Source organism: Pithys albifrons, chromosome 11 (genome assembly GCF_047495875.1).
Source record: "Pithys albifrons albifrons isolate INPA30051 chromosome 11, PitAlb_v1, whole genome shotgun sequence".
NCBI classification, from domain to species: Eukaryota; Metazoa; Chordata; class Aves; order Passeriformes; family Thamnophilidae; genus Pithys; species Pithys albifrons.
Window position 1 is genome coordinate 9,931,022 of NC_092468.1, and position 27,838 is coordinate 9,958,859.

At 40.1% G+C, this 27,838-nt stretch overlaps 1 protein-coding gene across 3 annotated transcripts in view; it reads left to right on the forward strand.

Annotated features, from left to right (window-relative positions):
- NYAP2 (neuronal tyrosine-phosphorylated phosphoinositide-3-kinase adaptor 2) overlaps positions 1-27,838 on the forward strand; it is a 130,777-nt gene that overhangs the window by 86,052 nt on the left and 16,887 nt on the right. For all 3 annotated transcript variants that reach the window (XM_071566821.1, XM_071566824.1, XM_071566823.1), the window contains exons 5-6: positions 8,087-8,296; positions 16,672-16,775. In XM_071566821.1, coding sequence (XP_071422922.1) covers positions 8,087-8,296; positions 16,672-16,775 — 314 coding nt within the window. The remainder of the gene's footprint in view (positions 1-8,086; positions 8,297-16,671; positions 16,776-27,838) is intronic.

Sequence of the window (27,838 nt, forward strand, 5' to 3'; positions counted from 1 at the left end):
TTGGCACAGAGGCTGCACAGAAAATTTTGTGTGCTTGTGCCTGGCTCTGTGAAACAGAGAGCAAAATTCAGATGAGGCCAGTGTTAAGACAATGTCAGTATTCTCTTTTACAGGTAATGCACTGCAGTAGAAGGGGAATTGTACAAATGGGATCTGTGTTCTAATAATGAAAGGCAAATTTTCTAATTCGTTATGTAAGTAAATAAAGAGAATGCATTAATAACAATTTTTTTCATAATATGAATTAAAATATAGATGAAATAGCAAGGAAAGAATTCATTTTCACTCCAACTTTGGAAAGTGAGGGTTTCTATCTCCATTTTTCACAACCAGTATCCATTACTATCTCTGCATGTTCATTTACTACTCTATCTGGAGGAAGATAGTCATTTCAGAAGAAATGACAATGGTCAGACTATGGAAAAATTCCATGCTAAAACTGCTGAAATAGTTCAAAGGCTGTTTCTCAGCAGAAAACTTGACAAAACAAATGTTGACCAGTTTAATATAGTCAGGACTTCTATGAAAGATTGATGTTTTTGAAGTGAAGCTTTGAAACATAAGGTCACAAACTTTCTACAAGAACATTTTTCTTGAACTGTCTCTGTACTTTAGCTCTTTTGTCTCACCCTTGCCTTCTGATTTCTTGCCATACTGTGCATGGACACGTGCAGGACTTATCAAACCTTTGTGTCCTCATCCAAACATGAAGGGTGTATTTTAAGAACCTGCATAACAGAATGAGTGTACTGTGAAACGAACAGGGCTGAGAAGGGAAGCCTTTAAGTAAGAGTAGGCACCATCTTCTCTTCATATCGAATGTCTGATAACAGTTGGACAACTTTCTGCAGTCACTGATTTCTGCAGTTTGATTGCATGTTTCATCTAAGAGTGTTTTCTCTCATCAGTGTGGAGTTTAGGGTGGCAGGATGTGCTTGTGTGCATACCTGTGTTGCTAAGTAGTCCAAGGCTAGTGTCAGCAGTACCAAAGTTTCACAAGACTGCCAGATTCAGACTTTCAAACTAGTCTTCTTCCTCTTCCTACTTCAATTATATTTGCTTCAGTCATAGACCACATTCGTGCCCACCTACAAGTAGGAAATGTATGTGCACATGTTTAGCTGTTTGACTGAAAGGGCAAACTGGATAACCAGCAGGACATCTGGGTGCACAAACTATGGAAGAGAAATGTTTGCAGCTCACCAGGATCAGCTATACTATTCATTCATATGAATCAGCATGGCTGGCCAGCCCCTAGTAATAGCTGCTGGCAGGAAAACACTTGCTCTGTTGAAGTCAATGGCAGAATTGCCTTTGACTTGTTGTAATTAGGCTTTTGCCCAAACAGGCACTAAAGGACACAGGCTTCTACTGAGGTTCTTCTAAGTGCAAGTCACTAATTTCCAGAATTACCAACTCTGAAAGGAAAATAATTTTTTTTTAAAAATGCAGTAAATGTCAGAGAAGAAAGTGTTCTGCTTAATTACATAATGGTGACAAGTCTGAGTTAAATAGAAAACTTGTTTACAGAGTGCCAATAGACCATCCTTGCCAAGAGTGCTGCTTGGTTTAATGTTGAGAGGCCCAGGACATTGCATTTATTTGCTTTTGTAGTACGTCTGTACAATGCATACCTTCCAGATGTGGCCTTTACAGTAAGATGATGAAGATGTGAGGTGATTTGCAGCAGAACAGGCAAACTTGGAAAATCAAGAACAGTACTGGAAGAAATCATTAAACAATAACGATGGTCCTGTTGGAAACATGACATATTATATTGTCATCACTTCCATAATATATGCCTAAATATGATTATCTTGGATCAATCATAGGATCATAGAATTGTTAATACTGGAAAATACCTCTAAGATCATCAACTGTCAAACCAACACCACCACCACATTCACTATTAAACCATGTCCTCAAGTGACATATCCACACATTTTTTGAACACTTCCAGAGATAGAAAATGGCTCTCCTTAAAGAATATTAAAAACAGGTTTTCCTTTATTTCAGTCAATATAAAAAAAGAATTTTTCCTCTTAACAATAAGACATCAAAGTCTAACATATGTCTTACCATAACTATTAAAACTTAATCTTTTAAATTACTAATAGTCCCAGCTAGAGTTTTTTGAAATGTAAAGAATTCTGTTGTGTTTTTTCAACCAGATTGTAACACTCCTAACTTTCATTGAATATTTTTACTCTAAACCCTTTGTTGATTTTTTGGTATAAATCTATCTTTTTTGTTGTTGTTGTTAGTCTTCAGTTAATTGCACTGTCACTTTTTCTTTTCCTGTCTTGTTTTCCAAGCCAGGATTACACACTTAGCAGATTTGAGACAGCCATAGAAAAATCACCTAAATGCATTTCTTCAGCAATCCCTCTTCCCCTCCCTTTGCTGTCTGCAGCAGGCAGATGTGATCTCTGCTGGATAAAACAAAACAAACCCCACACTGCTCACAGAGACATGTGCTCCGTGAACACCAAGAAGCATTTCAGCCATGTCTTAGATGGTTTGTGAGACTCTTTCAGGCTTTATATTGATTTTGCACGGAACTAGGTCAGATCTGCTTTTAATTGAACAAGTTGGCTGCTGCAACTCTCACTTAACTGTAAAAAATGGGTATTAAAAATTGGTATGTAAAGCAAACTTCTGCTTAAATAGCAGGCAGATGAAGTCAGAATAGACAAACCACCCTAGTTAATAAAGATAAGGATATGGGTTTCACTGACTGTATAACTGAGCATTATCCATCTTTCTTGCATGTCGTATTAATAGCTCATTATTTTTTCTTTGGGAGAGGTTGGGATAAATACACAGGTGAGCAGATCAGGCAAAGCACCACACATCAAGAAACTCATTAAAAGGCAGCTCTAATTTTTAAATTTGCCATAAAGGTAACTAAGTAGTCTTGGTGTGCAGAAAGAAGAAACTCTGGGATTCTCAAAGGGCTCAGTACTGCTCTCTGTTCAGCGTGTGTGGAAGTGGTCAGCCAGAGGGTGCAGACTGCTGTCATGTTGGCAGTGTCAGAGGGACACTGGCTGTGCCTGGCCATTCCCCTGGTCAGGACCCTGCATTAGGCACAGCTCACTGAGCCCAGCTCAGCAGCTCTCCAGCTCTGCCCCAGGTACAAGTGTAGGAGCTGCAGCCTGGCACATGGCTCAGGTAGCTCTGATCATCACACACACATGCTGGCTGCAGTCTAAGCCTGCACTTCCACACACACACCCCTGATGGCCAGGTGTGCCCTTGGGAATTCTCTGTGCTCCTGTTCCCTCAGCCAGGTCCATATCCACCTTGCAGCTGGATGAGGTGAGGTCAGACATGTTGAGGCTGGAGGAGATCTGGAGTTCTGACTCACATCTAAACTCCATCCAAAAGTACTTACTTTGCTTTATACCTGTATGTATATGCTGCATTTTACACCCTATGAGTAGTACCATTTAATTACCCCAGTATGCAAGTTCTGCCTAGAGTGATGTATTATTTATTTAGGTTTATAACAAACACTCAGGAAAAAAAAAGAATAAATTAATAATGTATGGATTAGTTTATACATTTCAGCTCACAGCTGAGAGAGATAGTAGAGGGCAACCCTCATTTTAAGTTCCTTAAGACAATGGCTTTTCTTTCTTCCCCCAAAACCCCAAGCAGTCATAAAGTTTCTGCAATTCATCACTTAGCATTGCACTAAGAAGCCACTTGGACCTGAAATTAATTTGTGTTTAAGACAGAGTGGCAGACTGGCCACAGATTTACATTCATTTGAATGATAGCTCTTTAGGTAAGATGTTTTCTATAGCTGTAATTTCAGTTTTGTTTGATCCAAGTCACAACTGGCTCAGTTTGTTTCTCACTTTCTTCATAATTTCCAAGTTTTCTGGTACTACAGCTCACGTGCCAGCCTTGCCAAGTGTGCAGCAATTAGAAGACATTTCATAGAAGGAAAATTGTATGTCAATTATTTGTAAAATATGTACTTCATAAGAGATTTTAGCCACCATCTTACTCTTTAAATGGAAAAGCCTGAGATTCAGGTGAAATAAATAAGAAAAAAGCATACCTTTGAATATTGAAATACAGTGACAGCTGGAAGTGCTTGAAACATTTGAATGCCTTTATGGCAGTTTAACCAACTGTGTCCATAAATATTTAAAGCAGTGAATTATTTCTTGAAATTTACATTTTTATGTACCATTTTTGTGGAAGAAGTATTGAACAATAAAGATGCTTTCCATAATAATCTCAGCTTTCAAAATATAGCACTTGACTGCAAAAAGATTTGCCGGTGGCCATCGTATGATTCACTGAGCTCCCTGCATAATACTGACATTCAATAATTCCAAACTCCAAATTGGGCTTTGTCACAGCAGTAGGGAATGTAGATCCCACCTGCATTTCTGCAATTCCCAAGTAAAAAAATAAAACAAGAGCTGTGCAGCAGCTACTGTTACCTTTCAGCAGTGTGTATGTGTATGTATATATCTGACCGGTAAGAGTTTGTGTTTTCAGTCCTGGGATCCATGTGGACAAACTGGCCATTTAAATCCTGCTGTAGATGTTATAAAGGGTTACTCTGTTTAAAATACACTCATTGTTTTTCAGTTACTGAGATGGTCGCCACCCTATAGGTAACTATAGCCAGCAGCTACACTCGTGTTCTGCTCTCTCCCAATGTCTTGTGTCAGGCTACAGGAGCAAAAATGTGGAGCAGTGAATGTGGGGCTATGAGGCACAGCAATTTGTGCCACTGAGCTTGCTCTGTGAAGCTTCATTTGCAGCAGGGAGTAGCTGACAGTATAAAATCAACCAAGTGACTGGGACAGTGAACAGATGTGCTAGTAACAGGCTGAGGCCTGGGAGGGAAGCATTCTGCAATCCTGGAGCTGTCCTGGGCACATTAGAACTGAGTGAGGGGCTCTTTCACTCAAGCAAGAACTTGCACAGTGATTTTTTTTTTAATTGATTGGAGTATGATACCCAATGACATATGTTAAGAATGCTGAAATTATTATAAAAAAATCCTCCAAAATACTTGAGTAAAAGTGAGGCATTAATTTTTTTTTCATTTTTTATGTATTCACTAGTGAGCAGGAAAGCAATATTACAGAAAACTATATAAAACACTAACGTGTTGTTTTTCTGTCTGTGTATCAATGTTACTGATAGTGATCACCAAATAATAATGATTCAAGGTCTGTGATGGGTTACATGATGTTATAATCTGATTCAATCTGCTTTTCATTTTTAGGATATATTACTTTTCAGATAAACTGTGAACTGAAAATCCCCAAGAAAGGATAGTGGAATGTAAATTTATAAAGTCTAGACAGCCAGCTGAAAACTGATTTTCTACACCTTATAAAGAACAAGACTGTAAACCAAATCTTTATTTAGTCTGAAGATTTCCATAGTTTCCAGCTGTCTCAGAGAACTGCTGTGCTTTGATTTAGCCGATAATAAAACTAAGAATGCACAAATCATTTTTATCAGGCAACAAGTACAAATGCTTCTCTGCTAAGTAAACTGAAGTGGAGAAATCCTTAGCTCCACACTCAGCCAGAAAATTTCCACTGTAACAAGGGCTGCCTGCATGAGTGTGAGAAATTTCAAGGAGTGGTGTTCAATGAGGCACACACTGAGAAGGTTTTCACTGAGGTAATCACAGCATTTCCAGGAGCAGCTGAATGACATAGGAATTAGTTCTGTTGAATGATGCATTAAGGGGGTAGGGCACTTGCACTGACTTTTAAAAACATATTCTTGTCTTGGCTTTTCCTTTGTTTTGCTGGAAAGAATACCAGCAATCTAGAGGGCATCCTGTATTGTTGGGATATAGATTTGTGCGCATTTCCAGAGAGTTTTGAAACTTTAGTTCCTTTTACCAGATAAGCAGTATCTTAAAGAAGTGAACGTTACTGGTGTAAAGAAAAGAATCATACATGATTGTATGTATCTGTTATGTGAAAAAGTACATCACTATTTTTGGTAGCTCAGTGTTCAGAAAAAAAAATGTAAGAGCCTTTTTGTTGATAACTGAAACAGTTCAGATCTAGTAATAATTTGGGCTCTCCATCTCTTTGCACAGCTCAGCTCTTTGTATTCGCAAGTCTCTACACAGTCACAGGCAGAGCTCTGTTACAGACATCTTGTAGCAAAGGTCCCTGAAAGGCAGATGTCATGTTATATTGATACAGACTGTTATTTGACCTTGTACCCTGCTGGGGTTACCAACTAGGAAAAACAAACAGTCTGGATTTTCATTGCAATGTCTTTTTGCATACATTAAAGTATGTAAGTGACCTAGAAGTTCATGGAAGAGGTTTGATTTTTGAAGGCCTTTGTCACATAACATGTCACTTAACTCTATTTATGATTCCTAAATTAGGGTTGTTTGATCATTTTCTCATGAAGTGTTACTACTTGAAAGTTGTGGTAAGATATCCTTAACATTCATTTTTACTATTAACTGATAGTCATTCACAAAATATACTAATGATTACATATTGCACTCCATGTCCTATTGGATATTTTTACATGTTTCCTACACAACATTTCATTGAGGAAACCCCAGGCTGACTGTGTTCCATCTGCAGACTAGAATGTCAAATAATCTAAAACAACCTGAGATTTTCTCACTGTTGTGCACAGGTGGGATCTCTACGTACCATAAGTATCTAATAGTGAATCTTTCAGTCTTTGCTGTGGCACAAGCAACAGTTTGTGAGGTTTTGAGCCATAGGCAAATCAAAGTTGTTTGAATCTGGTTCTTCTTCTGTGTCTGTATCATCTGAGTGTCAATTCCTGTTGGACAGTCCCAGTCCCTGGGCCATGGGGATAACTGGGAGAGGAAGTGGTTGCTCAGACTGTCATCCTGCACAGCCAAACCCCTGCCATGTGACACAGGTCCCCTGGGGAACTGTTGGCATCTTCTGCTTGGGAATGGCTCCTGGTCTTTTCTCTTTGCTTGGCTCTCTCAAATCTGCTTATGTCTCTTGTAGCCACACAACATTTTTGAGGTAGAGCTCGAGGGAAGGTTGTTACCTCTATCAAATATGGATTCCAAGACTCTAGATACATACAGAACTCAAGGGACATCAGGATTAATAAAACTTGTGTGACCAGAACTTACATACTTACATAAGAATATCATATAAGGCTGCCTTTGGGTTTGAATACAAGGTATAAAATTCCAATATCAGGATTTTTTTTTTTCAAAAAGAGGTAAATGGCAAGGTTTGAATAACTGCCTAGCACAGTAATTAGCTCCTATAACTAAAGAGCAATCTAATGTTTCTTCTGTATCTGGTTTTCCTTGTGAATTTTTCACAGCTACAGATTGAAACGAACAGGAATGAACTGTTTCTCCATGCATTGCTCAACGTACAAGAAAAGAAATTAGGGTCTTGAGAGGAGAGCAGAAAATCACCAGCCACGAAGAAAGCAGACATCAGTGCTTCACTTGAAAAATCATTCAATTTTATTTTGAATTTCTCCTTTTTACATTGGCTCATGGAGTTATAAGCAGACAGTAATTTTCTAACTCCAAGGATTTTCCAAACAAGTGAAATTTCATTTCTTAGGTTATGGTGCTGGGCACACCCAAAACGGATTTTTGCTCTTTTGTTTTTTGGACTGTGTGCTTTTCTTAGAATTTATGATTACAGATATGTTGCCTGCACAATATTGCCTTAGGAGAGAGCTTCCTCAGAAAGTGCCTGAAGAAGAACTTGTTCCCAAAGAAATGACAGCTGAAAAGAATCCAAGTATTTCTGTAAATTTTTAATAAACCACAATTTTGTAGGATACCGTTTTCAATATTATTTTCCTTGTGTATAAAAGTTGCAACAAAAAAGTTACATTTTATCCATCTGCTGCACGGGTATGGTTTTAATAATTGAAAACTGTATTGAAACCTACATAAACTACTGGGGTTTGGCCTAGATTGTAAAATCATACTATAAATTGACCTTAAAATATTTATGATTGGTATGTATGGAGTATTGTGCAAAAGATGGTTACATGGTGTGGGTGATTAGCAGACACTCTGTAATGAAATGTGCACTTGTGTATTTTGTAGAACCACTAGATGAACTGAAGATCAGAAGTCACAGCACTGAACCACTACCAAAGCTGGAAAACAAAGAGAGAGGACATCATGGGACAGCTTCCTCCAGGGAGCCAGGGAAAGCTCAGGAATGGGATGGGACGCCGGGCCCACCTGTGGTGTCCAGCAGGCTGGGGAGGTCCTCTGTCAGCCCAACCATGTTGGCTGGAAGCAACAGCTCAGGTAAGTCAGGTAGCAGATCTAGGAAGATCCAATGAATCTCCTTGGGAGATGTCTAAAGACACACAGAAATGGGTAAGCATCCAGATTATTTAGACTTCCAAATATCCTCTAGAATCTGCCCTGCCTAATGCCTGTTGTGCTGTCTGCCTGTGCTCTGTGCAGGAACAGACTGGCATGGTGGCAGGTAATATAAGCATGTAAACATGCTGTTCATCTCTTTTGAAAGAAGTAAGGAATTCTACATGACACTGAAAAAGGACACCATGGCAAAGGCACCCCAGCATGGCACCTCATAAATTCAGGTAATGCAGAGAATAACAAAAATACACTGTGCAGGAGCAAGGCTGTCTTAGTGATGGACACAGTGAGTGGACACAGGCAGTCTTTGATTTATGCTTGTATAAAAATTTTCTAGAAAAGTGACTATGGATTTCAAAAGTCTCAAATTCACATCTATCCATTTCATTCACCAAAATTTTGTGTATATTAAATAGTAAATTGCCATAAACTGTGGCATTATAATGCAACCCGTTTTATGAATTGACTACAAAAACCAGAACTGATACATGAATGGACATCTATAAGATTTCTATGGCTCTTGTGTAAGTACTGCATTGTTACTTTTGAGATTTGACAGCCTTCATAAAAGAGTAACTTCATTGCTTATTAGTTGGATTAAGAAAAATATCCACTTTAAAAACAGTTGGCATATACAGTGCTGAAGCCTCATGGTCAATGCTCAGTAAGCGTAAGAGCACGAATGTGCTACTCAAACAAGAAATCATTCCTGCAAGAGAGATCTGCTGGGCAATGAGTGGCAGAGATGAGCCTTTAAACTGCTGAGCTAGTGGAGATGCTCATGCCTTACCCAGGGCATTGCTTCCCCATGTGATAATGGGACTCACATTGTCCCTGAATCACTGAAAATGACACCTGAAACTCAATAGCCTTTAGTGACTTATCATTTGCAGCAATCATGTAGCCCAGCTTTTCTTGCTGTAGACCCTCAGATAGTCCTTTCTGGGGCAGCAAATGTGACTTTTCTGCAAATCTTATGACTCTAGCACAGGTTATTTGGGTTACTGCCATTTGCTTACTTGTATGTTCTCACAAAGTCTTCCGTTAAGCAGGAATTTTCCAGATTAGCTCATAGCTTTGGGTAAAAATTCTGTTCCCAGTGTATTAGAGCGTCACCTGTGCTAATGCAGGTAAAAGGGTGCGGTTAGAGCTACCACATCAAAGTATTGGGACATCTGATAATTAGACCAAAGGTATGTACCAACCTTTTCAGTTCTACAAGATGACAGTATGGAGCAGAGTAGTAAAGAAGTTAAAATTAAAGAGTAAGTTCTTAACAAAATATAACACTGCTGTCCAACCTTTCTGCAGCAGTTTTATTTCAAAGAGTTGGTTGATTTCCAAAAACAGACAAAACATGTTGGCCTCAGTCTTCATTTGCCATAAGCAAACTATAATAGTTGTTGAATCATGCCTTGATTTAGTTAACTGTGACTTTGTCTTACATTGCTAGTACTGTCAAAGAAAAACTATTTTTGCTTGGCTCAATTTTGACTCCTTTTTATGATTAAAATCTGAGAGCTGATTGTGACTTTTCTTTGCCCACAGTTTTATGATAATTCATTTGATGAATATTACTTCTCATCTGCCCTGAATATTTTTTCCCCTGTGTCTCTTGCTGTTGCCTGAGCAACATGTTTTACCTTTAATCGGTGGGGCATTGCATTCAAAATGTATACAGTTCTCCTCAATGAACTTGTACATGAGCTGCAACAGTTCATTCTTTGCAATTAAATTAGAACTGTAAGAGAATGCGAGAAGAGAGATTTCATACATCTGTATGGAGTCAAGGAGATAAAGTAATTCTGTGCCAGGAATTAGAACTTAGATTTACCACAGGACCAAGTAAAATCAGGGCAGTCCCCAGTACAGTCATCTTTGCTGTTGCTTTCTTTTCACCATCATAGATAACAGAAAAAAAGTTACTTTTTTTTGTGCAAACATGTCCTTGAAACATCACAGTTTGCTGCCTTCCTCCTGGTTCACACTAGTACAGGCATGTATTCAGGCAGTGTTGGAATAAATTAAAGAAAATGGGGTTGAATTGCTCTGCTGTAAAACAGAAAGTGGGAAAGGCCTTCACTTGTGCTGATCAGGCTGCTCTGCTAAGGCACAGGTGAACTGGTAATTGGGGTGGCCTGACTAAATACCTCAGTGACAATACTGATTTTTGGTGTGTTCTCCCCATCTCTGAAACACCTAGTAAGATCAGAGGTGGAATGAGCCCTCTCCAAACAGAATCTTGAACTTTCTGTGCATTTTGTTCAAAGAGCCTGGACTGTCAGCTGCACAAAGATATTACTGTCTCTAATGGCTGGTAGTTCTGTGACATAATTTGTCAAGGCCAAGTTCTGTTTCTTGGCAATCTGTAATTTCTTATGGAAAGCAGTGTGATTTGGGGGCACACTGACATTTAGGAAAGTCAGTGCAATTGTAGTGAACATCTAAATGGATTCTGTAAAACAGAAGGTTGTATAGCTGCACTCCAGGAGAGTTAAGAGTATTTTCTGGAATGTTGCTTTTTTCCCTAACTGAACGATGAAGCATTTTGCATTGCCACCTGCTGTTGGAGACAGGCACTGCCCTCCCTTTTAAATCTCAGATCCTCTATTGCATCCTGTTTTTGAATCACCACCAGCTTGTCAATCAGCCAGCCATTAGTATTCCAGCTGAAAATATTGTAGATACTCAGGAAGGGAGTAAATGCCCGCCCTGCACCAGAATTACCGGCTATCATTGTGGATTTGCAAAAGTAATGAATATTTAAGTTCAGCTGTTTGAGAATGGAGCAATGCCTGGGAAGCCCAAGGTGAAAGATGTGTCCATTGATACAGGAAGGGAGTAGCAGCAAAGTACCAGTTCATGCCACCAAGGTCTGGTTCACACAAAGATAAATGAGTGTTCCCACCAAAGCCTAAATTTTTTCCCCACAGGCAATATCAGAGTATCACTGTGCTCCTAAATCCACAAGGATTCTCCAAGTGAAGGCATCATAATGTTGGAGGTCTATGTTACCAGGCAGCCTGCCCAGTGAGGTCCAGGCCTTGCCTGCACTGGTCATTCATGTTCTCGGCACACAAGCTCTTCCCATGCAGTGCCTGTCACCTAAAATAAAATTAGTAGTATGTGAGCTGTACACTGAGGGCATCCAAGCAATGCCATGATCCAGGTGTGTGACCTCCAGAGTCTGGGATCCTGACTGGAGTAAAAATATTGTCTAGATGTGAGAAAAACACACAAAAAGCCTGAACGAAAATACCAAACACTTAACTTCTGTTACAAAGAAGGCGGGAAATAGCAAACAAACACAGCCAAATCCTGCAACAAAAGCTTCACAAAAAAAATAAAGTCTCATATGCAGGATACAAAGTATATTTATTTCACTAGCAGCTTTTCACTGTGGGCAAAGTATCCCCTAAACCTAAACAGAAGGTTCCTTTCAGGCACAGTTTTACTTATTACCTGACTTGGTTTTGAGACTTGCTAAGCTTTTGACCTATGGGTATCTGGTAACACTGAATCCCACAGGTTCAGTGCTCCCTTTGGGAAAACAGTGCTGCTCTGCTATTTCAGCACTAATTGGCTTCTGCAGGTGAAGTCCTAAATACTTCTTTTTAAGTAACAGAATACTCTATAGTGTATTCCACCTTAATGTTTCATAATTTCACATATGTTTCAGCTTACTCTGTCTCCTTTTAGAAGACCAGTATGAAGATGATAGTGTGACTCACTTTTTCAGTGTGCATGTTTTCTTTTTCTTCTTCTTCTCTTTTTTTTTTCACATGTGATTGCTCTCAGCCTGTCACATTGCCTTGTTTAATTCAAAACCCATTTCTTGGCAGCTGTAGCAAATAAGCAATATTTCTCTTTTCATGTGCAAAGAAGAGACTGTGACAGGATAAGAAGCTTCTCCAATGAAAGTGACAGCCAGAGTATTTTTTTGAATTGAGATTAGGATAGGCAGAATGAAGGCTTCCTTGGATGAAAAAGAACTCTTCCCATTAAGATCCAAAAATAAAAATCATGCAGAGTTGTTGTACTTCTGGAGAATATAGAAAATCATAGCAGATTGGTATGGAACTGATTGAAAATATTTCCATAAAATCATGTTGCATTTCATCACTGTGCTTTATTGAGGAAAATCCTACAACACCCCCTGTCCCAAATGCAATCAGCCAAGCCTCTACATTTTTAGTAATGATGACAGCACTTGCACTTTTGGAGAAAAGGCCGTTTATGTGAGTGCTTGAATACATGATTAAGTACACATCTTTAAGGCAATCCTATTTGTGATTGGAAAGCCTGTATTTCTACATTGGACAGTCTCTCCTGAAATTCTCATCCTTAATGGTTCCCTTTGGGTCTGTCCACTTCCTCATGTCTATGTGTAATCCTACTGCCATTGTTGGAACTCATTTAAACCTGAGAGTGCAGTAATGCCCATCCCATTGCAGCTGAATATGTGAGGTGACTGTGGTGCCAGCCCCCAGACACCTCAGGGGTGTTGTGGCTACTGTGGGTGACACAAGGGGGACTGTGGCCCACCATCTCTTACTATCACTGCGCTGCATCTGCACCTGGCTCCCAGAGGTGAGCAGTACATTTTTTCTATCATGTCACAGCATGAGAGATATGTCACCTGAAGCGGTGCACAGCAATACCACCGAAGTTCCATCAGTTAAATAGAGCAACTGAATTTGATGAACATTTTTGTGCAAAAACTTAACAATTTGCAGCTTTCTGGCTACCCTCACTAATCTGCTGAATTCAAACCTCATGCTGCCCTTTGATTGCAATGGGCATCTCTAATGGTTGCTCATGTGCCTTGAATCCCCTGGCTCTGCTCCTGAGAGGCACTTGGACACATTCCTGTGAGTTCCCTGCCTTGGCAGTGGGCTGTTAGCCTTTGTCTGCATTGGAGTAACTTACAGCAGTGTTGGGAAAGCCCTTTTTCTGGCAGGTTTTGTTAGAAACAGAGGACCCTCTCCTACAGTGAAGCTCAGTGCAGAGATGAGATGCCATGCTAACTTTATCAGTATGTAGCTAGATGAATTTTAACTTGAGTTTCCATGGACCCTTCAGAGAACAAATATCTACAGAGCCTTCCCTCTTTGCTTAACAGGATGGCTGATAGAACTCAGCTCCACACCATGAATTACTGTCACAAGGGGACTTCTCAAGACTACTCATTTCAGATGTTAATAGTGAGCTGTCTCAATATCATCCACAAGAGATAAGCATGAATTAAACACTAGAAACCATCCCTGAGATTTGCTGGCAGTAGTTGTTCTTCCTTTAAGATTCTCAGCAGTAAATAGAAAAAACCCATTTTCATTCCAGACCCAGAACTGGTGTCGATATTCAGGCCTTGCAGACAAACTGAAATGACCATTGAAAGCATGAAACCCAAGAGATAAGGATACTGAATGTGATGGGATGGTGTACATACTTATGCTAGAAGAATTCTTGCTAGTTTTTAGATAGTCTAAAGCAGAAGTTTTTATTTGAAGTGACCATAATTTAGAAGTGATCAAAACCCAGATGGCCCCAATACAGTAAATAAGGTGTCAATAGCTGAAGAATATGTTGCAGAATACAGAGCAGTGAGTTGGGCATCACTTATGCAACAGACCATTTACAGATGAAGTTTTTCCCCACAGTAGTGTGCAATGTGAAGATGTTACTCAGACAACTAATTGCAGTATAATATAGTATTTATTTGATCTAAAAATATTGCCACTAAGACCAATGCATATTAAAAAAATTCCTCCTGCTACATAACCCAACTTCTGAACTTAAAAAAAACCCCAAAAGCTAGATGCAGCCATCTCTGAAATATCTTTTGGTGAGAATCACCATGGAAATCACAATAGTTTCCTTAATACTATAACATATATTACAGGGACATAAGGGAAGTTATACTTCATCTGTGTGTGATAGGTTTTATTTCTTTGATGCCAGATGAAAGGAATCTCTTTGGCAAGGAAATGGTAATCTCTTGTTGTTGCTCATAGGTCCAAATTGGAAATTATGACACTTCTCTCTGCCTTCTTAAAGCAAAGAAAATAATTCAGAAGCATAGGCAGACAGTGCCTTGGAGTTTTTTTTGTGCTGGGTGTCTGATTCTGCTTGTCACAGCAGAATCTCTATTTAGCAGTACAGAAAAACAACTGAAAAAAGACCCCATTCTTGTCCTCTCTGAAACCCCAGCAAAATTCCAGGAGATGAGATATAATAATGAGATCCATTTTTATACCTATATTACTGAAAGGAACAGTCAGAAGTCTGGCACACAGACAGTGTGAAATCAGAACAAAAACAAGTCTAATCAACCTTCAGAATAACTGCCCAAGTCCAAAAAAAGCAAACTGACAGATTATGTACAAAAAGCAAGGTTAGACGAGAGCAGTCTGCTCCTTCCTGCGCCTATTGCTGTGTTGATTCGTGGGATGTTTACAGACTGACTAGGAGTGAGTGAATTGAATAATGCATTTGCAGAACAGCATAAATATTTTTGCTGCTTATCCAGCTGGATGTTAACCAACCTATTAATATTTACTTGATGAATATTCACCCATACAGATGCTTTCATTGGTCTAAGTGCTCCGACATAAGTGGGTAGCTCTTCTCCACACCCTATTGAATTCTGAAATGTCTGAAGAAAATAAGCATTTAAGGTGACAATGAGAAAGCACCAATGAGATTTTAAGAACCCCTTTAGGTATGTTGCTGGTGTGTGGAGTAATGTGCCACTGTCCTCAAGTTTCCAAGGTGTGTCAAGTGACCTTAAGGACATGCTGGTGATAGAAATCTTCTCCCTTTCAAAACACATCCCATCCAGTGGCTGGTGATGATACTAGAGATCCATGTGGGAAATAGAGAAATTAGTGTAAACAAACACACACAAAGCAGCAGGGTAAATGAGGTATAAGAAAATAAATTTCTAACAGACACAAGCAAAAGACGTGAGAAAATACGTGCTTCTGAAACAAACATTCACAAGGCACAGGTCCTTCCTCTCTTCTTGAAAACAGGAAATTGAATGGGAGAAATTCTTTAAACCTTAGTTAAAAAATTAAAAATTCATTAAATTATAATGAGGATAGTATTATAATTACTTGTTTTTCATGATAGAACAATACTTTCAATGCTAAAAGTGAGAATCTGTTATTGTACAAAGCGTATCTGGAGAGCGTAAATGTTCTTGGTCTCAGTGTTTTCCCACTAAATAGAAAAAAACAGTGCAGAGTTGGGAGGAAGGTTTATGGAACATGAGGAGAATAAATATGTTGATCTGAGACAAGTCATGGCTTGAGAGGTGTTTCCTCAGCCATATAAAGGAAATGTAGAGACAAAAAACTTCCTTGAGCAGAAACAGGCAGACCCTTTTCTCAGGAAAAGACAGTTTCCTCTAGACCAGATGTAGGGGGTTGAACACTGGGGTAACACATGGGTTAGATATGGTTTGGATATAAAAGCCTTCATCCAGGCCTCCTGAGCTGCATGGTAACCTCATGTCAGTGTGTACAACAGTAACCTGTGCTGGAAGTCAATGGGGAAACTTCTGAGAAATTCCTCCATATAAAACAGCAGAAGTAAAATGAAGTAACTGTAATTTCTGTGCAGTTCTTCTTGAAATGGAGATTTCTTTCAAGGCAACCTCTGCTTCTGCTATCACTTTGATTCTGGGCAACTGACTTTGCCACTGCTGATTTTCTGATTTGTCTCCTCTTTTCCTACTTTATGTCTCTCAATTTACTGCCACTGACATCAGATTTCCAAGTATTTTTCGTGTCATTCAAAATCCCCAAGTGTGACAGTATCCTCAACGCTATTGTACACTGCCTCTTTCATTTTCTGCCATTTCCTGCTTTCCCTTAGCACAGTTAGTCTTTGGGCTGCCACATCCCTCAGCTCTGGGATGGAGAGATGAAACCAGAAGCCACTGTAACTCTCTTAATCACTGCTGTATTGGAGGAGTAGAAAAGACACTGGGAAGTGGGGGGTGAGGCAACAAGAATGTTTCTTTTATATTATTCCTGTCTGTCTGCTGGTTTATGCTCTATACTTCAGCTTCAGCAGTGCAAGAGCAGAGAGGCCAGGACATGGGATGGATTCTATCTTAATCCCTCTTCTTCTGATCTCAACTTCTGTTCATGACTCAGCCAAATGCCTGACTTTACCTAGTAATCAAACCAGCAGTCTCGATTTCCAGGGAGTCCTGGGTCCAGTGTGTTTCAGTTTATTGCAGCAATAACCCACCTCCTGTTCACTGGTTCTGCTCTCTTCCTTTCCAGAGTCTAAAGCAAGTTGCAGACTGGGTCGTTCTGCATCCACGTCAGGTGTGCCTCCTCCCTCCGTTACACCGCTCAGGCAACCCGGTGACCTTCAGCCGAGCCAGGTACCATCGTTAGCCAATCGTGAATGACTTCATGTGCTGCAACATGCCAAATGTTTCTCACCTCTGTGTCTGTCATTTGTTAAGTAAATGATGTTTTTGGGTTTTGTCTTTATTTTCTGTGCGTGTGCGTGCATCAGTGTGTGCACATCTCTCATTGGCAGTGAAATTCCATTAGCAGCCACAGCCAGCAGAATTTTCTTTGCTCTTAATTCCTTGTATCTTTTTCTGTCTTCATTCTGTAATGTAAATGTAGTAAAACTGTACTGTATGAACTGGTTGGGCTTTTTATTTTTTTCATGTTTTCTGTACTTCTGTCTTGAAATTTATCAAACTTTGATAAATTTAATCTATGTCTTTTATGTAAATTTCTTTTAAATGTCTAAAGCACTTACACCAATGTTTGTCAATGACTTGTACATACTTGACTTCTGCTCAGTTGTACTTTAATATTTGTGCCAGTCTCACATTTGGTTGGACCTTAATGCATGATTGTATTACACTGTGATTTATCACTGTCCTGAAAACTGCTCTTACAGCAAGTGATTTTGTTTAGTTAAGGCAGCTAGACTCTCTTCAGCTATAGATCATGTAATGCTTACAGGACTATTAAATAGTCTACAGTAGTTATATTTATTGTATATTGTTAGGAATCAGAAAAAACTAATCAAAGGGACATCTCTTTTTATCTTCTTTTTTTTCCTCATCAAAACCAAAACTGCCACATAGAAAGAAATGAAAGTGTTTGAGTTTGGCAAATTTCTCCGATAGAGAGAAAATGGAAAAGAAATAAAGGCATGGGAAACCTATACTTACCTTTATTTTATATGCTAATACCGATATTGTAACATTTTTTTGCACAGACCTGTATTATTAGTTTGACAGAACTAACAGAGTAGTAATTGAGAGGAGAGATTTCACTTAAACGTAACGTGAATGCCTTCTGTCAAAGCACTCTGGTACCACATCACTCATGTGTGTGTGTGAGGGCCTGCACATCACTGGGTATGTGTGCACAAGGACACATAAACATATATGTATTTCTGTGCACATGCATATGTTTATGCACACACACAGAGGAACCCTTATTTAGATGGTGAGTTTTCAGGGAATTATTCCCAAAATCCTATTGAAGGTAAGCGAGGTCTGAGTGAAAAAGTCCCTGCAATAATCACATATTTGTGTTGCTTGTATATCAACATGTTGCTTCTACAGGGTCTTGACCAAAGTAAAGACCAGAAGAGTAAGGGCGATTTACTCACTCCAGACAGCCTGTTAGGAAGGTTATATTTGGATAGCCTAGTCCATAGAGGTTACAATTCTGTAACTTGTATGAACTGATGCTCTTGTGTTACTTCTGAGCCCTGCTGGACATGAAGCCTGACAGAACCCTGCACGTTTCTAAAGCATATTTTACACAAGCAAATCAAATCCATAATGGAGATTCAAAATAATGGCCCATTTAAATAACACGTCAAGTGTTCCTTCATCTAAGGAAGAAATTAGGGTAATTGTACTTCCAAAGGTTTTGAGTGTCCCAGTGTTCATGTAGTATATATTTTTGATTAAATGGGTCTTACAGTGCAGATGATGCTTTGCTGTTCACTCAGTGGCAAAGGCACCTTGGGTGTTTTGAAGGGATTTTAGTCTCTCAGTTTATACTAAGAACTAAACAATAAGCCTTGAAAGCAGAAGCTGATGTGATGGAAGAGATAATGAGTATCTTAGAAGCTGTGGCCAAGGTTCACTAAAACTGTGGAGGAAAAATCCACCTCAATTCATACAGAAGAAACGAACAAAGATGATAAGAGGAATTTTCAAGTGACTGTAGGAGGGTGATCTCGTTAATTGAATAATGTATGGTATGGTCACGACTTCATGAAAAACAAGAAAAACTAGTGCAAGTAGTCTCTTCTTAAGTCTTTCCTTCAAGCTGACAATAATTTACTGTCTATCTATTAGGTTGCCATTTATTATTATAAAAACATCATTTTTCATGGTGTGGATTTGACCCTGATTTCAGTGGAATGACAGAGGTCTGATTGTCTCCATGGCAGATACAAATGTTACTTGATTGTGTTCTTTCAACGCCTATTCTGTCTTAATGTGCAAATAATCTGTGAGGGTGAAATGTGTTTCAAATGGCTGGGTTGTTAGCCCATCCTCAGTCTGACAGATTGTGGCATACAGGGTATCTATTTTTGTGTGCTGTAGCTATTGATTGTATTAATACTGGTTTCCTTAACCACACCGTAATGAGCAGTTAGACTTTCCAAAAGATGAAGAGGATGCCTTGTGTTATCCACCTCTTTGCTGATCAGGTGGGCACAGCTAACATTCATACAGGGACACAGGATCTGAGAAAGGGCAGATTACTGTTAATTGGTTTTCTCAAATTTTCATGGATACCAAATTGATGGGTTTCCAAATGTTCAGTTTTCAGGAAAAGACAAATTTGCAACAGCTCTCAAAGCCCATCATTTTTAAAACAGTAATTGAAGGAAGTGGTGAGGATGCTTAAAGATAGGTCTGATCTAAGGAAACCTATATTATAATTCGAATCAAATACTGGCTAGCTATGTAACTGTTGACATTTAAATCCCCTATGCCTTCTTTTCTTATTTCATGCTTGCTTATTGGTGTAGGGATTATGAGGAATAATCAGTTAGTATTCACAGAACATATTTATGGTGTATTAATGGTAAGCATGAGAAAGATTACTAATAAATAAAATAAAAGTGCTTATGAGCCCTGTAGATGGCAGTTACCCACCTGTTGAGCCAGACAGAGAGCCTGCCATTCTGTCCTTAGTTCTTGGAAATGGGGAGAGCATTTGGAAAGAACTGGTTACAGGAAGCAGCCTTGGATAAAATCATGACTTGTCTCAATTTAAACTGAAAGATAAACTTAAGTTTATCTTGAAACTCAATTTATTGATGGTGAAAGGACAAAGTTTAAGAAATTAAAGAAGTAACCGAGGAAGTCAGATGGGGAACTTGGAAGTGTAATATGACAGAAGCAGGAAATATTTTTGAGCAAGTGGCATATAGCTGCATTTCTTAAATGTGTATTGTAATATAAATATCCTAAAGAGAGGAGTGTAAGTAGCAGAGAAGCATGCTAGATATCACATATTGTCTTGTAAAGAAAGAAGAGGGGAAAAAGGAAATCTTAAAGGTGCAGGAGCAGGCCATTTTCATGTGCCAAATGATGAGCCAGCAGGGAAGATGACCTGCCTGTTAGAAGAGAATTTAACCTGGAATTCAGGAAAATAGGAGAGTTTATGAAGTTTGGAAGAGGGGATAGGCAACTCAGGAGGACAAAGGTGTCAGAAGTCATGCAGGGAGCAAATTAGAAGGGCCAAGGCCTGACTAGAATTTAATCTCTCTACTGCTATAAAAGACAATAAAAAATGTTTCTGTAAATACATTGGCAACAAAAGTAAGGCAGAGAAGAATGTCCATCCTTTATTGGATGGGAAAGGAAACTGCGTGACAAAGGATGAGGAAAAGGCTGAGGTTCTTAATGCTTTCTTTTCCTCAGTGTTCAATAGTAAGACAGCTACTTTCTAGGTACCAGCCCCATGAGGTGGAAAAGGGGATGGGAAGCAGAATGGAGCTCCCATAATCCATGTGAAAATCGCCAGTGAACTGCTACACCACTTAAGACATAAATATTAGGATATAGTGCATTTATATAAGGAAAAATTTCTTCACAGAGAGGGTTGCCAAGCAATGGAACAGGCTATCCAGGGAAGTGGCTGAGTCCATCCTACCACCTCTGGAGGTATTTAACAGATGTGTAGACGTGCCAGGGGACATGGCTTAGTGCTTGGACATCATTATCTTAAGGCTTTTTATAACCTAAATGAGTCTATCATTCTATAAAGCTTCTCAGCTGTTCGCTGAAAGCTTTCAGGGAATGCTAAAATGTTCTAGTTGTTCTAGTTGTTCTACAAGTTGTATCTTAGAGATAAGAAATGTCTGAATAACATTAGAGACAGTAGAAGTCCAGCTGTGTTTGGCCTTTATATGGAAATGAAAACAAGTAATAGTCTTTTGTAGCCATCTAGCATCTAAGTGGACAGGGAGCAGTAGAATTTAACCACCATGTGAGGTTTATAAAGTACAACAAACATGGTCCACAGATGCCCCAACAAATAACTTCTCACCCATATTGCTGGAGTCTCTGTCTTGGTGCCTGAGACTTCTGTACCAGGCGTGGTCAGGTGTTTCCCCCTGCAGTGGTAAATGCTCAGTCCTGTCAGCCCCCACACCCACGCAGTGAACAAAACTGTTCACTTATGTGAAGCAAGCAGGATTTGGAGTCACAGGTGTCACAGTCATACAGTGAGGTTTCCCTGCCATCCTATCATTCTCCACATCTGCACCTCAGGGTAACAAAGGATTACATTCTATCGATGGGCTCAGACATCCCTGTCACTTAGAGGATATGTGTGCACTGAGCATGTCTGTCACAAAAGAAGAAAACAATTCAAGCAAGCTGGGCTCTGGAAGTCCCCCTGCTGGAGAGTAGGGCATCTCACATCCAGAGTTTTGATGTACATAGAATCATCTCTATGTCACTGCTGTGCTTCTCTGAAACAGTCTTCAGCACAGCAAAATAACACTGACTTCCATTTTAAGGAAGAAGAGATGATATAACTATCTGGATTTTTTCTGCAAATGAATTTTGCGAAGTGAGGTTCATTTTCATCAAGATGTAGACAGCAATTGGAAAATCCCATGTCCTAAGCTGCATAGCAGCAGAGCAGTGCATGTTTGTAAGATCCATGGGCTGAAGGAAAACACTCTGTGAAAATAAAACTGCTGATAGCTAGAGTTTGGCATTTAAGCTTCTCTGCAAAGCAGAGTAAAACAGATTTCCAAAAAAAGTGTACTTTATCTGCAAATGTACAGTCTCTCTTCATGCTGCCTATTACTTGCTTTTCAGTGGCCAGACAGCACTATCCTTTCCTGGTGCCTCCTCAAGGTATGCTATCTTAATTCTGAGGGCTTGTGTACATCTTAAGGACTGGTGTCTTCATGTGGGGAGGACCAGGCAGTGGTATCTAGCTCCAATTTAAGCAAGGAAAGAAGATTTAAACTTCACAGTGGTGATCAAAGTAAAATCCAGAAGCCATGCTGAGATTAGAAGGAATAACTCAGAGGAGGGAATGAAGATACATGGACAGCTATGAATTAAGGAGTGTCAACATGCATTGGAGGAATTAAGAAAAAGCTAGAAAATATATCAGCATCAAACTGAATTTTTTGTGGCATATTTACAAAAAAATGTGCATATTAGCTCATTACTTTCTTGGTGTCTGCCTTAGCCCTCAGCAAGTTGAGATGGCACTTTCCTTTCCCCATATGATCTAACTACCTCTGAGAAGCCTAAATCAGGGGTATAATACAGCTTCCCCATGGTCAGTATGAAGAAAGCTGCCTGCAGAGGGAATTCACCCAGCTAAACTCTCCGTGAGCATGTAGAGCTGCATGTCTGCTCCCTTGGACAACTTGCTAATTCAATTAATCTGGAAAGCTCATTGGGATCATTCCTTCTCTATGTTAGAGGCTCCTGGACAGATAACAGTCACTATGATTTTCATTCCTGGATTGTAGACATTTATATGTTTTCACACTCCATCCATGAGCATTGAGTGTTAAGGAGGAGCTCTGTGGATGAGGTGGCCAGGCCCTGCCAAGAGGTACTCTGAAATGATGCGCTTTTGACACATTCCCTCCTGCTCAGGGGAGCAGCTGTGGCAGCGGTGCTGGGGTAACCTGCTGTCTGGGAGTGCTGTGTGACCTCACTGAGAGAGCTGTGCTAAAGACATGGAAATCCCAGTTTTGCAGAGTTGAGAAGCAAGAGACTAGGAGTTTTCTAGCACAGTTTTCCAATGTATTAGTGTAGGTAGAAAAGTAAGAAGCAGATTTTCTGTTTTGTATATGCAGCTGGGATAGTGTGTCATTGTGTTTATGCCCCAGTGGCCTGGGACTGGTGCCACACACACCAGTGTGTGTGTAGGGATGGAGGGAAGCCACTTGATAATGTTTGAGTCTGTGCTGGAAGAGGCCTGGGCAAAAATGCCCTTTAGCAACCATTCAACATGAACAGTTTGGCTCATCCAAAAGGATTAGGGTAAGTTTTCTTTTCCTTGAGCCAGGGAAGTGAAGCAGGGTGCTGCCACAAGTTTGAATCCCATCCTGCTGCGGGCAGGTGGACTCTCCCTGGCTGAGAGAGAGCTGGGCCCAGCCTCCCTGCCCACCCCACCCCATCCCGCTAGTGCCACCCTCATCCTGCATCCTGCATTCCTCACCCCACACCCTGCAACCCGCAGCCCAGATATCCGCAAGGCTGGCAGTGGCAACTGCCAGGGCCACCCTGCACAGCCCCTGTCCTGTGCCAGGAGGGAGGGAGGGAGGGAAGGAGGAGGAGGAGGCTTGCTCCAGCCTCGGCTGTTAGATCTCTATTCTTCTGCAACTTAGATAACGTTTTGTTTAAGACTCAGTGTTTTGGTGCTGACTGAAATGCAATCAAAATGCACACTGTATTGTGGAAAAAAATCTAGCATTAAAACAGATGTGAGGTCTTCAAGGCAACTATTATTTAATTTTGTACCTCACGTGAAAAATTCCAAACACCTATTTGAATTGTTCCATTTTAAAACAAAAGCATGATGGAAGGGAAATACAACAAAGGCAAAGCTGAGATACATATTTGGCAGCCTTCCACATATGTATCAGTAGAGAATACCTTGTAGTTCAAGTGCAATATAAGATCATTGTAAAAAATATATAAAACTTTAGAGGAATAATTTAGAATTGAATTTTGTGAAGTACTGAGTATTCTTCAGTGGCACAGCTATGTATTTGTCTCATGTTTAAGTTAATTAATAACTCTGTATTGGGTCAACTTAATATCACAAGCCCGGCTTCTAATGTCTCTAGTCTTAGTTGTGTATACAAAGCATATTACAGTCTTTGTATGCCTTGCAAGCATTGTGGTCACGCTGTAATTAATGAATGCAAGGAGGGTAAATTGTTACCATTATGGCTATAATTACTTTTGAAGGCACCTAGACAAAGTACTTCCCCAACGAATTGACATTATCATGCTTTAGTTGGCAAATGTGCATCTGAAAGCAAATTCTCTGTGAGCATAAACAAAGCATCTGTGCTCTTCTATTATTCTCAGCTTAAAGTTGCCATTTTCCCTGGCAGAGTTCAAAGAGTCAGCAAACACTCTGCAGTTGTCGGGCACTGTAGTAGGGCTGGGTTCCTGACTGCTGCACCTAATGAATTCTGCTGCTGAAAAGTGAGCACCTATAAATCAAGATCCATGGTTCTGTTTCTAATCACAGCAGTCTTTTTTTAACTGCCATTACACAAAAGAAATACAATCATTGCAGGTAGATGGAGAACTCTGTGGACTGAAGTGCTCCTTCATCCAGCTTGAATACTAGGGAAATGGTAGCACAAAAAATAAAATGTTCTAGTAAGACAATTTGTATAAGTTAAATAGCATGAACCCATGTCAGTGCTCAGTACTGTAAATCTTTGCTAGATGCACTCCTTGATGAATCTCAGACTGGAACTAGCATCAAACTAGTGATTCTGCTATTGTGGTTCTTGTAATGCACAAGGATTTGCAATGAAAGAAACTACTTCTGTCATACTTGCTCTTTGGACCAAAGGGAAAAAGATCCCTGTGGGCTGCTGGTTAAAGATCTCAGGGGGCATGCAGACCCAATTTTGTTTTCAAAAGGAATATCTAACTACTGTCCTGTCACTCTGGTATGACTTTCTCTGTCCCCCTTTTCTCCACTAATTTTCCAAAGTTCCAAAAGTCTATTGTGTATTTTGGACATAGAATAGCAAAATATATGAAGCAATTCATGGGATGGCGGCAATCATTTTCTTCTCCCTGTGTGTAAATGCCAAGTGTTCCCCTAGAAGCCAGTGCAATGCCTCTGAGATGTGCCTCTGTGCTCCTGGAGCCAAGGTTATGGTTGTTCCTTTTTTGATACTTGATCTTTTTCTTTATTCAAAATATGCATCCACATGTGGGAAGAGTCCCATACCACTCACTCTGTAATCAGAGCCCTGGGGTTTTGGTTTGGACTTTCTATGCACTCTTTATTACTTTGGATAGTAGCTTCTATTTTTGCCTGAGAAGCTATTCACTTAAAGAGGCCTAATTACTCCTTATGTTTAACTATCACATCTAATAACACTTTGGGGTAGTCACTGGATCCAAAACCTGCCTAATGTTGACCAGTAGGGTCTACCAAAATAATGACTGCAGTGGTGTCTAAGAATTATAGTCATAAATAAGGTCCTCTTGGTAAAAACAAGTGTAGAACAAAGACTTCTAACCCCATGGATTTGTCAGGTCAGTGTAATAGATGAGAAAGTGGTTGCAGATGGGAGTAGATTGGTAAGTGTGTGACTGTCAGGAATTGTTTAAGGTTTGGGTTTTTTGAAAATAGAAAGTGCAATCATCTACTGTATCTGTGACATATGCCACTGATACAATGAAATGCATTTGAATGTCTAAAAAGCAGAGAACTAGGTACATTTTAGGGAGTATTTTACAAACTGTATCTCTCGAATGGCCATCTCATGGAGCAGTTCTGCTCCTCCAGTGGAGAAGTCTTTGATGTCTGTTAGATGAAGAAAAAGGAGAGTAGGCATAGACTGAAATTCGTGATGCAAGTTTTGTGGATAGCTGGGACAAGACAACTTCTCTGGGTCCTACCTGGAAGGATGGACAGGCATGGAAGAACCCACGATGGGCCCTTGGCACAGGCACTTCACTGATGGGACAGGAGTCAACTTTTACCTTGAGATGATGTCTGGATTTGACTCAGTGTGTGGCCTGAGTGTATTTGCAAACCTGAATCATCCAAAGCCATAGGATTTTACTTTCTTATTCCGGCTGAATGTTCCTAAGAGTCAGGGATGAGTCACACTGACTGCCAGGACCCCGAAAGAAGTGCCAGGGCATGAGAGATGAGCTGTGTCCTGCAGCGTCACACAGCCGTCTGGAGAAATTGCACTGCTAAGATAAATCCGTGATAGTTTGGACTTCGTGTGCTTTTGTGCCTTTCTAAAGCGCAGCAGAGCGCTGTGCCCACGAGAGGGCGCCGTTGGATTAGTTTACACAATTCCGGGTTTTTTCCTGCAAAGACAAATCTCTCGCACACAAAAGCAAAATTCTGCTGTCGTCAGTGCAGCTAAATATGCTGTCAACATTTTGGATGAGAGAAACAACAAGAATATGAATGCTTTGAGGAAGGCTCCACATTGCATTGTGTTGAGTTTCAGCTTGAATCTGGTCCTACATAATCAGTGCAGGGGTCCAGAGAATTGCAAAGGGTTTCTAAATATGCAAACTGCAAATAGAGAAAGGTTATTAAGAAAAAAAAAAAAAGAAAGAAAGGAAAAAAATAAAGTAAAAAATAAAGAATGAAAAGAAAATGCAAAACTTGAAGTACTTGAAGTGGATGGAATTGCCACATCCATCATCCCTTGCCTCCTAGGCATGCCTGACTGATTGGCACAAGAAGCAAATGTATTAAAGCTGTCTTCGGCTGGCAGACAAGTCTGCTGTTGCTGTCCCAACATCTTCCCATTCAGCTGAGTTGGTCATGCAGCAGAGGCAGGTCAGTGCACTGCGGGGTCGTGCTTTGCCAGGACTGATTTAAGTGCCTGCCCAGCACTGCCAAAGCAGCTCCTGGTTCACAGCACAGGAGACACCAGGCAGAGGTGGATCTGGACAGGTGCTGCTGTCACAGCAGGTCCGAAGGCCCAAGCGTGGCTTTGGTGGCTCTCCTTCTCCATTGGGTTCAGTAGCATGGCCTTTAGGTACAAAATTGATGTATTGGAAAGAAGCAGGAATGGGTGAAAGCAGGTCAGCTGTAGAAAAAGTAATGCCACAGCAAGAGGGTGGCAGACATGGGTCTCTGAGCACCAGAGGAACACTCTGCCTTCATGCCTTTCCTTCCCCTCAAGTACTGGCATGGCTGCCACTCTTTCATCTGTGATGGAAGAGGGGGGAGGAAGAGTATTCCTTTCCTTTACTCTGATCTCTTTTAATTCTTGCTCAAGCTTTGTAAGCTTGCCAGCAGGGTAAAGAAAGAGGCAAGATCCCTCACAGAACTTGTTGAAACCTTTCAAATATAACATTATTCTAACAAAGAAGGAAATACAGCATTTATGAGATTTTCACTTCCTGCTCAACATTTTTTACCTAGTTGTTTCTCAGATTGAGAGTTACAGATACTTTAAAGGGCAGAGGACAGGAACCAGAAGATCTCACCTGTGTGGTCTGTGGTTTCAAGGGATTGTTATGTTGTGCCTGATTTTGATGGAGTTGAGATGATGTGTTTCAGCACTTTGAAAACAACAACAGAGAGATTTATGGGGACAGGTGCTGCAGCCAGTGCAGCACAATGTAGGTGGTTATTCCCTGGAAGGTGACATACCCTCCAGAACCCCTAGAGGCTGGTGAGAATTGTGTACCTCTGGAGCCTGAGGGCTTGAATATGGGGCAACAACCAAGCATGACTTCTGCACCCAGACTTTTCTTCTGGTGGTCAGACTTGAGCATGGGCATGTCGAGTTGCATACATAGAAACTAGTAATTAATATTTCCAATAAAATCCTTATGCAGGTCAATGAGATGGAGAGATACAAGCCTTGAAAATCTTGCAGGATCAGTGAGCAAGTGTGCCTGAGCTGGGGCTCTTGCAGCTTTTACTGAAACAGTGAGATCACAGTCCCGCCTACTACCAGAAAGTAGAAATTATTTGGAACTTCCTAATCTCATTTTTAGCTGATCTTACAGCATTGTATGTGGTTCTACCAATAATAAGTAACAACTTGCAGTAATGCTAAACAAATATATAATGTCATATATGTGAAATAACTTCAGTCCAAACATGAATAAGTTGCCTATAAAGGAATTTAATTCAGTAGCATTCCTTCCTCTTCAGGGAATCTCTCTTTAAGGCATTTCTCATAAATTTGCTAATTCTCTTCTAGAACTTGTAAATTCAC